The 12,756-nt window shown below is 39.4% G+C and overlaps 1 protein-coding gene across 1 annotated transcript in view; it reads left to right on the top strand.

Moving 5' to 3' along the window:
- The window catches only part of LOC127629010 (endothelin-3-like), a 38,929-nt gene extending 26,419 nt beyond the window's left edge, over positions 1-12,510 (top strand). Inside the window, exon 4 of the mRNA XM_052106018.1 lies at positions 12,408-12,510. Coding sequence (XP_051961978.1) covers positions 12,408-12,444 — 37 coding nt within the window. The 3' untranslated portion in view covers positions 12,445-12,510. The remainder of the gene's footprint in view (positions 1-12,407) is intronic.
- The last annotated feature ends 246 nt before the right edge of the window (positions 12,511-12,756 follow it).

Below are 12,756 nucleotides of genomic sequence, written 5' to 3'. Positions count from 1 at the left end.
TAAGTGATAAATGAAAACTATTTATGGCATTATTTTTGAAGACATCCTCACTATGCAACATTTTTCACAAGTGCTTAAAAGTTTGCACAGTACTGTACTATTAATGAATATTTTAAAATAATTGTAGTGTGTGATTGTAGAGGATGATACAACTGGCATATGTCTTGCTTGATATCTTGAAATAAAAGAGTTTGATGTATTATGTAAACATACTGTAAGATTCAGAACTGAAGGTCTCACAGCTGAAAATGCATATCAGAGCAAAAACTAAGCCATGAGGTCAAAGGAACCGCCTGCAGAGCTCAAAGACAGGATTGTAGAAGCACAGATCTGAGGAAGGCTACAAAAATGTCACCTGCATTGAAGGTTCCCAAGAGCACAGTGGTCTCAATTATTCTACAAACCAGTAAAAAAAAATATCTGTTGAAACTAAGTTTCACAACTTTCTGATGTAAGCATAGGTGAAGTTCAATTGAACCCCAGGGTAGAGCTAACCACTTTAGAAATTATACAAAGAAAAAAGCATTTAAAAGCGAAACATTCAAAAGATATATCTAGAAAATATTTTTTAAAGGTGCACTCAGTAAATTTTTTCCCTATAACCAAAGTTTTACTCCTAAAGAAATTAACTTTCATTTTGAAATATATGTATAAAATCATTAGAACTCACTTGAGATGAGGACTCTAGTCATATCAGTAACCATATAAAAGCTGATTTATTCTACTCTCTTTTATCTATGTTACTACGCCAGTAATAATGATAATTATTTAGTGACTCAAGATTAGAGCAAGCAGATTGGAGTGATTTGTTTTATCAGCATAACATAAAACTTGAAAAAAGATGCCTAATTGTCACAGTCTGTCTTCACCACGTTCAAGGACTCTTATTTTAAAGTTCTCTCCTGCACTACGTTTCCCAGTATTCACTGCCCTGAGCACTTCCTCGTTATCCCCACCTGTATGCCATTCCCTCGTTAAGTTCCCTGTGTGTGTACATAGACCTGCTAGTTCTGTTCATTGGTTTGTCAGTCCTTGATTGAACGGTAATGTTTGAATGTTAATGTTTGATGTTAGGATTTAGCGTTTGTTTCCACTCCAGCGAATGTTCCACTCCAGCGAATGTTCCACTCCAGCGAATGTTCCACTTGTTTATATGATTAAAGGATTTAAAGTTCCTACTCCTGTATCTCCTCTTGACTCCTTGGGCACCAAACATTACAGAAGGACTGACCAATACTATGGATTACAGATTCACTTCATCTATGCCCACATGAGCATGAATCCAACGGCTTTATTCCTGGAGCTTATCAGACAGGATCTTCCCCAACTGGAATACTCAACCAGATTCCTACGCAGCTACTACAGACATTTCAGATACGTACCTCAAGCCCATGTATGGTATGGGGTTAAACTTGGTCAGCGAGTCAGAGCCCATGCCTGCCACGGTCAGCGAGCCAGAGCCCATGCCTGCCACGGTCAGCGAGCCAGAGCCCATGCCTGCCACGGTCAGCAGGCCAGAGCCCATGCCTGCCACGGTCAGCGGGCCAGAACCCCTGCCTGCCACGGTCAGCGAGCCAGCGCTTGTAGCCTCGACCGTCCCAGAGCCAGCGCCTGTAGCTTTGACCGTCCACGTAACCACGCTCCCTGCTGGCCGAAGGAGAAAGAGAAGGAAGAGGGCACCTTCTCTTCTGTTTCTGCCAGTGTTCTCCAAGGCTCTACGCTCCGAGTCTTCCATGGCTCCGCCCCCTGAGCCGTCCATGGCTCTGCCTTCCAAGGCTCCGCCTCGTGAGCCGTCCATGGCTCTGCCTTTCACGGCTCCGCCCCCAGAGCCTTCATTGGCTCCACCCACTCCCAGACCTCCAGAACCAGTCCCTGCCCTGCGTCCGCCTCCCAGACCTCCAGAACCAGTCCTTGCCCTGTGGCCGCCTCCCAGACCTCCAGAACAAGTCCTTGCCCTGTGGCCAACTCCCAGGCCTCCTGAACCAGTCCCTGTCCTGCGGCCGCCTCCCAGGCCTCCTGAACCAGTCCCTGTCCTGCGGCCGCCTCCCAGGCCTCCTGAACCAGTCCCTGTCCTGTGGCCGCCTCCCAGGCCTCCTGAACCAGTCCCTGTCCTGCGGCCGCCTCCCAGGCCTCCTGAACCAGTCCCTGTCCTGTGGCCGCCTCCCAGGCCTCCTGAAACAGTCCCTGTCCTACAGCCGCCTCCCAGGCCTCCTGATCCATTCCCAGACCTGAAGCCACCCCCCAGGCCCTGATCATCCTCCTGGTATCATTCTTCTGCGTTTCCCTACCCTCATCTGTCTTGGGGCGCCAGGAGTTGCCCATTTAAAGAGGGGGGTAATGTCAATGTCTGTCTTCACCATGTTCAAGGACTCTTATTTTGAAGTTCTCTCCTGCACTACGTTTCCCAGTATTCACTGCCCTGAGCACTTCCTCGTTATCCCCACCTGTATGCCATTCCCTCATTAAGTTCCCTGTGTGTGTGTATATAGACCTGCTAGTTCTGTTCATTGGTTTGTCAGTCCTTGATTGAACGGTAATGTTTGAATATTAATGTTTGATGTTAGGATTTAGTGTTTGTTTCCACTCCAGCGTTTGTTTCCACTCCAGCGTATGTTCAACTCCTGTTTGTATGATTAAAGGATTTAAAGTTCCTCCTCTTGACTCCTTGGGCACCAAACATTTACACTAATAAGCACTGTCTTTCTAAACGCTGCAAAATGAAATTAAAGCGGAACCGCTTGTACCTTGCATATGCCATAATCAAAAGCGGCCCGGGCAGAGAATGTCATGCAGCGATGACTTGAAATGTTTTGGAAATTAAGATAAAATCCAGTGGAGAGGGTCTTCATAAGTTTTAAAGTAATTTGTCTGATTAATTTATTTTCACCAAAGTCATACAGCGATACACTCATTTTGAGTTCAATTTGGATGCTTATTAATTTAAATGTTAATGGATGTATAATTAAAAAAAAGCTATGTTACAAACTTGGATGAACAGTTTTTTTTAATATGACCATATACCAATACATTTGTTTGAATTCAACAATTACACTTTTATATTCGTTTTAAAAATTTAAAATAATGTAAAAAATGAAAACATTCTCTTTTCACATGCATGCAGCAATTGGCCGCAACCACTCGGGGGATGTAAAATTTATTAAAGTCAGTTTTTCCTTTCTCACTAGTAATTAAGGTTTGAAATTGAAGTGGGGAAACTGATGGGGAAGTTGGGAAACCTAGACCAGCAGTTACAAGCAGCGTTATACCAGATCGGCAATTGGAATTCCCCATCCATACCTATTTTCCTTAATAATCACATCATTAACCATGGCCAGGTTCTCTTAACTGCATTTCATCATTTACAGCTAAAAACTACAACATTTACAACTTGATTTTGGAGCCACTCTGTGGACATTTCACCTAGAAACTGGCACTCACATATGCCCATATATTCAACAACACTTCCAGCCGTCTGCGCAGGATGGATTTTTCAGACCCGCTCTCACGAGATTCTATCCTGCTACCGCAAAAATATGTACGATTTTATCCCGCCCGCAACTTTAATTTTTTGTCCAGCTCCTGCCCACAAAAGCTTGTAGGTAGAGGTCTACACTGACTTTTCAGTCCCGCTCCCATAAGATTCTGTCCCGCTCCTGTCTACTCCGGTGTCATAGTCTATTTCTCGAATTCCCACCCATTTAAAAATAAAAATAAATAAAAAATATATATATTTATATATATATATATATATATATATATATATATATATATATATATATATATGAAAAGAGGAAAAAATAAATAAACAGCTGGCAAAAGGAAGGTGCTTTCCCTCACTGACGTATATAACCAAAAAACATTTTCAGATACCTGATTTGAAAAGTTTTGTATAAACCGCACCTTTAATTATTAAAATGATAACATGTGTAACACTACGGGATCCACCTTCAAGTCAAGTCAAGTCAAGTCATTTATTTGTGTAGCGCTTTTCACAACACAAATCGTTTCAAAGCAGCTTTACAGAAAATCATGCATTAACATAAAATGAAACTGTAGTATCTATAAAGACTTAGAGTCATGTAAATTGTGTATAAAAGTAAATAAGTAAATAATTATTGTATTAATAACCCCAGTGAGCAAGCTGAAGGTGACTGTAGCAAGGAACACAAAACCTCATAAGATGTTTGTTAATGGAGAAAAATAACCTTGGGAGAAACCAGACTCACTGTGGGGTTTAGCCAGTTCCCCTATGGCTAAACAGCATGAATATAATGTCAATATTAGTTATTTATATGCAGTGCAAGTCATGGTTTAAAATGAGTAAACTAAGTGTTAAGGGCCAGTTTAAACTGAGACAAGAGATATTTTGTCTCAGAGTTATACTTTCAGCAGCATAGAGCATGAGGTAATTACCATGCACATGTAAATCGTTTATTTTTTGTTGCTCTTGTGCAACAATGTTCTGTACCTTAAAAACATCTGAGTAACTTTTCAGTCATTTTCAGTAAGCTCAGACTGACTTTAGCAGAAAAACTTTCTACCTACTGTCACCAAATTCACGGTGAGATCAGTCTGGTCATGATAAAATACTATTGACATATTAGGATAGATACTACCTACAATATAATTTTTTCTAAACATGTATAAGATGAATCAGATGCTATTATTCTATGTTTTTGTGCTGTTTCTGGTTCTTAGAGTTAAAAATGAGTGGCTGGCTTTTAGTGTCATCACTGTACCAAAATTTCAGTTGTCGGTACCGATACCAGTGAAATTTCATGGTTCTCAATACCAATTTCAATACCACAGCAAAAATATGCTAATATGATCATGTGCTATTATTTTCATTTTTTAATAATTATTTTAACAATTATATTAAATATAGATATTTAAACAGTTTAATTGTTAATAATTACATTAATTATAGTAAAAAAAAATAATTCTGAATTAATAGTATTTTCCAGAACTCCATGTTTTAAAGTTACATTTAATTTCATTATCGAAATGGCATCTAATCAATTAATTCTTAAAACTTTTAAGAGAAAATAAAATTTTTCAACATGTCATTGCATTTATTATTATTATTTTACTATACAGTTGTTATATACAGTATTTCTGTCACAGTTTCTTCAATTTCAGGAATCTAGATTTTATTTTAAATCATGCTTTCTATGACGTGTGTTTTTTTGCCAGAAGATTCACTTTATTTTTGAAATGTTGTTATGTTTAAAATGGTATAACTTTGAAGCACTTTGGTCAACTCTTTTGTTTTAAATGCTTTATAAATAAAGTTGAGTTGAGATAAAGTGCAAACTGTGATTTAATTATATAAATATATAGTCTACATGTAATATGCACTTTACAGTGGATTAGTGCTCTGCTCTGTCATCTGATACAACGTGAATGATTCTCAATATCTGTGGAGTTTCCAGTGGATATGCGGTCAGATTTATACATTAATTTAAAGCATGCAATTTGAATGCAGACAAAGATTTCAGCCTTTAGTGGTTTAATAAATCACACTATGACTTATCATGATTTTAATTTGATTAATTGTCCATTTCAGTGTAAAATGAGTAACAGAGCACACGCTCAAAATACTTCATTTTTTAACAAGGTCCCTGATAATTTCATTCTGAATTTGTGAGGCACATAATATCACACGTCAAGTGTTAGGAGAAAACATGGCATTTAAAATTTCTGTGTTTATTTTATATATAAAATGACATGTATGGTCATGTATAGGAAAAAAAATAATTTATAACAGAAAAATCTAAATTGTGCTAACAAAATTACTGTGCTGTTTGAAGGTGTCATGTTCTCTGTTGTCTTTTGTTTTTGTGCTTTTATGCTGAAGTTTAGTTTACTTCCTGTTTCCTGTTTGGGTTTTGTAGTCCTTTTGTAGTTTCATTTTATGATTGGTTCTCCCCTGATTATTTCTCATTCCCTAATTGTTTCCAAGGTGTTCCTCATTCCCTTGTTTGTTCCTTTTGTTTATTTAAGGCCTTAGTTTTCTTGTTTGCTTTGAGTTCTTGCATGTTTTGGTATGCTCTGTGCCAGGTTTCCCGTGGTTTTCTTTATTCTGAGTTTTCTTTGTTTATTAAATAAACTGCTGCACTTCGATCCTCATTCTCTGCCTGCTTCGTCACAGAAGGCTTTGTTTGTGGCATTGAGTAATATATATTTTAGTCTTGTAAGAAAAGGCTAATTAATTCACTGTATTTAGGTAAATCCTGACATTTATTATGTTTGGGGTCAATTTGAGGTTTTACTTATTTATTTGCAAAAAACACCACAGATCCTCAACAAGAAGTATTCAACAATAAACCAGTGATACAAGTATTAATTGATACTCAATTAACTCAGTTAAGTCCTCCTCTGTGCTACTATGTACATAATGTACAGATTGTTTGTAAATGCATGTTTGTTGCATCTGAAATTAAGGCCTTTTGATTCATGGTTGTATAGTTAGTGTTTGTAAACACATTATAATGCTGTTTTCACATAACCAGTTTTCTTCCTTTATATTAGGAAAAACTATAATAAAAAGCTATAATAACCAAGTTGTTTTTTCAAATTAGCTAGTTTTACATTACATTGAATTTATTTATTGATAAGTACAATTGAAAACCTCTCCCTTTCCAATCAACATGATCATACAGGAAGTCAACATGCTGCTCCCAAATATTCCAGCACCCTGATATTGACCCCATTACTGGCAGGGGCCATCCCCATTAGACATCTTTGCATCAATTCAAATGTGGATACCTTTTTTTCTGTGGCACTATTGATAGTGTGTTGCATGCCAAACACAAATTCAGAATAGTCCCTTGCACAGCGTTTACAATGTACATTCCATTTGTAAATGTATGTTTATTGCATCTGAAAGCGATGTGTGTTGCCCTAAAGGAATTAGTTTAACTTTTTAAATGGCTTATTTAAACATTTGCTAGTACCTATTTTTAGTTTAAAATAAGATGATAATTACTTTACAGTTGGACGTGATCAGTGATGAGTGAAACAGAAAACACGGGGCGGACAACAAGGGATTGTAACAGATATCATGGTACTTGGTACCTCAATTGCTGCTTATAGTGCAAGTATTTCTTATTTACAGCTATGTTGCAACAAAGCTGGACGAGATGGATTCAGTTGCAGAAAACAGGTTTAACAGACTGGCAAAAGTACAGAGGGCAAATCCAGAGGAGCGTAGTAGAGACGAAAGCAATGTCAAAGCCAGGAGATCAGTTAACAAGAAAACAAAACACGAAAACGAACAAACAGGTAGTTTAAGCGAAACACTGGAGTTAGCAAAGCAGAGTGACTTACAAGCAAAAACCAACAAAACTAAAGTGAACAGAATAGAGAACAAAAAAGTGCAGGTGAAACTAATATTCGTGTGATTGGGAACGAGTGTGGGAACTGGAAGAAGCGGGGTGGATTGTGGAACTGGAGTTCATGACATTGTACAATGTAATGTTTAGTCAAGAACACAGACACTGAATATTTTGTAATGTTTTTATTTACAGTTTTCACCAGCATGTTAATGAGGAAGTGTGACAGTAAATGGTCAAACTTACTACGACTACGTCTTCATTGGCTATGGTTTAACTTGGTGTTTAGTCAGAGATTCAACACACTGCACAAGAACAGTACACGATGCCTTTTCATTCATGGTTGTAAGAAAAATAGAGTAATGTGTTTATAAACACATTGTTATGTTGTTTTTAAAATACTAGTTTTCTCCTTTTATTTTAGGAAAAGCTGTTGATACAAAGCATTCACAATTAGTCAAAAATAGGTTTTCAGATGGGTAAAAAATGTTGGGGACAAAATTACTCCAAACATCACTGATGAGGTCAAAATGTGTACTGGGATTTTGACAACTGAAACATATGAATTACATATTTATATGTTCTTCTAATACATTTAAGAAAAGTCAGAAAGATTAAAGTTTTTCTAAAAAGTTTAGAATATTCTTAAGAGTTGCTGTGGGGTCAATTTGCTCCCAAATTTACAGGAGTGTTAATGGCTAACAGATGAAACTAAACACGCTTCGCTCATAGGTTGGGGACATGTTGGACCTTCATGCCCTTTCAGTCAGCAACTCTTGCTTAGAGTTTGGACTAGGACTATCAAAGGCCATTCTCAGGCCTAGAGAGAGTTATGTTAATAAAGTGCTGGCAACCCACTTTGGGGCTCAGGTTATTACCCTGCAGGGGTTCTCTCCGCCTCCCTTTGAGTCAGACAAGTCTAAGAGACTATGCATGTATGTTGACTGAACTAGTCAATTTGATAGCTTATGATTTGCAAGGTATATAGCATCCCATGAACTTGAAAGCTCATTCTACCAAAAGTATGGCTTACTCCTGGGCATGGGCAAAGACTAGAAGAAATACTGTATGTCAGGCTGCAGGTTAGGCTTCCTCTAATACCTTTGCATGGTTTTAAAACCTGCATGTAACTACCCTCTCTACCCAGATTTGTACAGATGAAGAGGGTTGATCACTGACCAACTAGTTAGTATTGGTGTCAGATCAAAACCTGTGGTCTCTCCATTCCCACTGGTGTGGATGAGAACATGGATGCAATGCTTCACTACCCTGTTGGTCGTTCTACTCCCCTCCTTATTGCTAGCCAGGAAGATGTGTTAAGATATTGAACCTCTTCCAGGGATGGCTAGGGTCTCTGTCTTGGCATAGAGCCAATGGTTAATTGTTCCCCACTTTTCTTCTTATTTTTAAATATGAAGGGGAGTTATAGTAAAGCCTTTTTACTATCCTGTTGGCCAGTGGGCATTGCCCATCAATGCTATGGTGTGATGATATACATCTCCCATATTGTCAGCTTCTGATGCAGCATTGAATTTGCCTTTGTGATGGAATAACCCATCCCTCGTCATCATCACCCATACTCTGAGGGCCTTCCTTCACCCAGGCTTACAATGGGAGTGGGCAGAAGAGAGGAGAGGTGCAACTGATGTGAATATAGCCTCATCACCATTGCCATAAGAATGTACAGTGCACCTCTCCTCAGGGAGAAGGCTTGTCTCCTTGTGCACACACTGGCGTCATCGCAGGTCCAGGAATGGAACAGGGCAGGATGGGTCCAGCACAAGTTAGCTGCATTGCCAGACCTGCACCCTGGACCCCTAGTACGAATTAGATGCATTGCAGGGATTGGAACACATGTCGCAACTGATAGGCCAACTCTCCTTACACACTACAGCCCAGGGAAACCGGGCCACTTTGAAGAAGCCGTCACAGATACGGCACAGCTGAGAACCAACAGTGACGTCACTTGCCCTCACATTCACAGATTTGATGGAAAGCCTGGAGCGGGATGGAGAATCCGTGGGGACGGCCTCCCAACCACCAAAAGGGTAAGTGGCACTTAAAAAGCATTTACCCTGCGGTCAGTTGAGGCTGTCATGTTTAACCCTTGTTTTCCCTTTTCCTGCCTGAGGGTGCGTGAGGGGGTGAGATGGGCTGGAGATTTATCCCCTACATGTCCACTCTGAATGTAGGGCCTTGTTGAGGAAGTAGCAATGCTGTGTGAGTGGCTAAAGAGAGTGTACCACTGGCTCTTGACTCTGTGTTCAGATAGGAGCATAAGAAGAGGTGCTGCCAGGGCAACGCATGATGGGGGGATGTGGTGGAACATCCCACCCCTCCCTCTCATCGTCGTCACACTGCCTCTTAGGACCATCCTTCAGCCAGGCTAACAACAGGAATGTGCAGGAGAAAGGAGATAGGAGAGGTGCAAATGAATGTGCATTGTTTGGGCAGCAGTTGATGAGGCACACCTGATGTGAGTGGAGCCTCATCATTGCTGTCATCAGTGCTGCAAGAAAGCTAAGGCGCACTGCCCTAAAGAGCTATACACATTGTTTAGTATGTTTCACAGCAGGGGCATTTGTAGACTTTTCTTATTACTGGGGAGTCTGGGGCCCATCAAGTACACAGTCTATTGTACCATGATGTTGTACAGCCATGGCCAAAATTATTGGCAGTGACATACATTTTTTATAATTTTCTGCTTCAGTTGTTGTGGTGTTGATTCACATTGTTTCTAGATTATTGTGCAGAATGATCAGATGTATTTTAAATAATTGCAAAAAGCTTCATTGGCCAAACAAAAACAAAACAAACAAAACATAATTTCACTAATCATATCAGCAGCACCTGGGAGAGTGTGAACGAGTACTAGTCAGGTGAAATCACTCTATCAGTCTGATTGGATTATAAGAGCAGACTGATTGCTATTAAAGGAGGGAAGTGTTTCCAATCATTGTGTTCTTGTTAGCAATGGTTACCTCTAAAGAAAGACATGCAGCCATCATCGCTTTGCATCAATAGGCCTCACATACAGAATATTGCACCTGAAAGAACCATTTACCGGATCATCAAGAACTTCAAGGAGAGAGGTTCACCTGCAGTGAAGAAGGCATAAGGACGTCCCAGAGTGTCCAGCAAGCACCAGGAACATCTCCTCTTGAGGAGTCAGCTATGGAATCACGTCACCACCAATGCAGAGCTTGCTCAGTATTGGCAGCAGGTTGGTGTGAGTGCATCTGCATGCACAGTGAGGCGAAGACTCAAAGAAGGGCAGCAAAGAAGCCTCTTCTCTCCAAAAAAATCCATCAAGAACAGACTGAAATTCTGCAGGAATTACAAGTATTGGACAGCAGAAGACTGGTGCAAAGTTATTTTCTCTGATGAATTTCCCTTCAAACTGTTTGGGATATCTGGAAAATCGATAGTCCAGAGAAGAAAAGGTGAACGCTACCATGAGTCCTGTGTTGGGCCAACAGTGTGTGGGGTTGCTTTTCATCCAAGGGAGTGGGCACTCTCACAATTCTGCCCAAAAACACTGCCATGAATGAAGAATGGTATCAAAACATCCTGCAAGAGCACCTTCTCCCAATGATCGAGGAGCAATTTGGTGATGATCCGTGCATTTTCCAGCATGATGGAGCACAATGTCACAAGGCAAGAGTGATAATGAAGTGGCTCGGAGATCATTACATTAATAGTTTGGCCAGGCAACTCCCCGGATATTAATCCCATAGAGAACCTGTGGTCAATCCTCAAAAGGCGAGTGGACAAGCAGAAGCCCACAAATTGTGATCAACTCTAATAAGTTGATAAGTTAATAAGCACTAATAAGGCAAGAATGGATTGCCATCAGTCAGGATTTGGCCCAGAAGCTGATATCCAGCATGCCAGAGCGAAATGCAGAGGTTCTGAAGAACAAGGGTCAACACTGTAAATATTGACTCTTTGCATATATTGAATGTTTTTGCCAATAAAAGCCTTTAAAACTCATAAAATGCTTATCATTGTTTTCCAGTATACCATAGAAACATGTGAAAAAATTATGTACAAATACTGAAGCAGCAAACTTTGTAAAACACGAAATTGATGTCACTGCCAATACTTTTGGCCACGGCTGTAGGGGGGTCTACGTCCATGTCCCTGGGAGATTTTTATATATTTTGTTTTTGCATAAACAGTGCCAAAGCATTAATTTCTGGTGATTTTAGGAGCATTATATGAACATTTTCTTTAATAAATATATTGTGTAGCATTTGAAACTATAGACTAAAAACGTATTGACACATTTTCACATTACACAACACAAGATTAAGTTTATCAAAGTTACCTTTCTCAAAAGCCTGCTGTCGCAGTTTCTTGATAAAGTGATGGTACAATATGGTAATACCTTGGAATTCTTATAATATTTAATAATTTTTTTAATTAGTATTTATGATAGGCTACTTCAAGGAACGTGTCCAATAAACATGGTATTGCTTGATAATTTTTGGTACATTTAAATGCTTTCATGTAATGTTAGTATTTTGATACACTTTTATATAGAAAATGTCTTTACCCGCAATAGACATTTGCTCACAGCAATCGCACATGGGCATAGCCTTCTTCATCACTGGCAAATGACTGAATGCAGCTGCAGGTTTTGTTTCAGTGAAATGTAAGTAAATATCCACTGCATTTAGAGTTGTTTTTGTCTTCTGTCTTCTAATGCATCCCATTACTGTTTTATTGTACGACAAAGCACTTCAAATGACTCAGCCCGTTTGTTAGACAAATTCAAGAAGAACCGACTCAAAATAGTCAAACACAGATATAACAGAAACAGTAAAAGTAGTATGGTAGTAAGGCATTTAGTACATGGTCTATATGTTCCTTCAAAACATTATCAGGATGAACAGGGCGCATTTTGTTTGACACAGATTGGACACATGCTAAAATTGGCTCGGTAGATCGGTGCCCCCGAAGCGATGCCGCATTATGTGGTCGCCAACAGAGAAGTTTATTCTAAAGTTTCATCATCATTCAGTGTGTAATCTTTTATGGCTGTGTTTTTTTTATTTCTGGATAACGCAGACCGCTGAACAGTGCACCAGATAGAAGATTGAAATGACACTGCCTTCTCTTCATCTTCACACCTTGAGAGATCTGAACTCATGATTGAAACTATCAAACTTGGCACCTTACAAGACAAAGGTTTTGGATTTTTGGACTCTGATTTGAAGCAACACCTACGCGACATACCTCAGCCAACATTTCCTGGAACACCCTTGACTCATCTGGTCCACAGTACCATCTGAATTCTTTAGAAAACACATTGCAGATTTTGGAAGCATATCTGTGGGACCCAAATCTTTGCTTCAAGGGTTATAACCACTGTGCTAGTTTCAACTTGGCTCTAAACTCATTATGCAAATATAAGTAT

This window comes from Xyrauchen texanus, chromosome 35, assembly GCF_025860055.1.
Source record: "Xyrauchen texanus isolate HMW12.3.18 chromosome 35, RBS_HiC_50CHRs, whole genome shotgun sequence".
Lineage (NCBI taxonomy): Eukaryota > Metazoa > Chordata > Actinopteri > Cypriniformes > Catostomidae > Xyrauchen > Xyrauchen texanus.
Note: the sequence above shows the minus strand (reverse complement) of the source record. Positions and strands in the feature narration are given on the sequence as shown.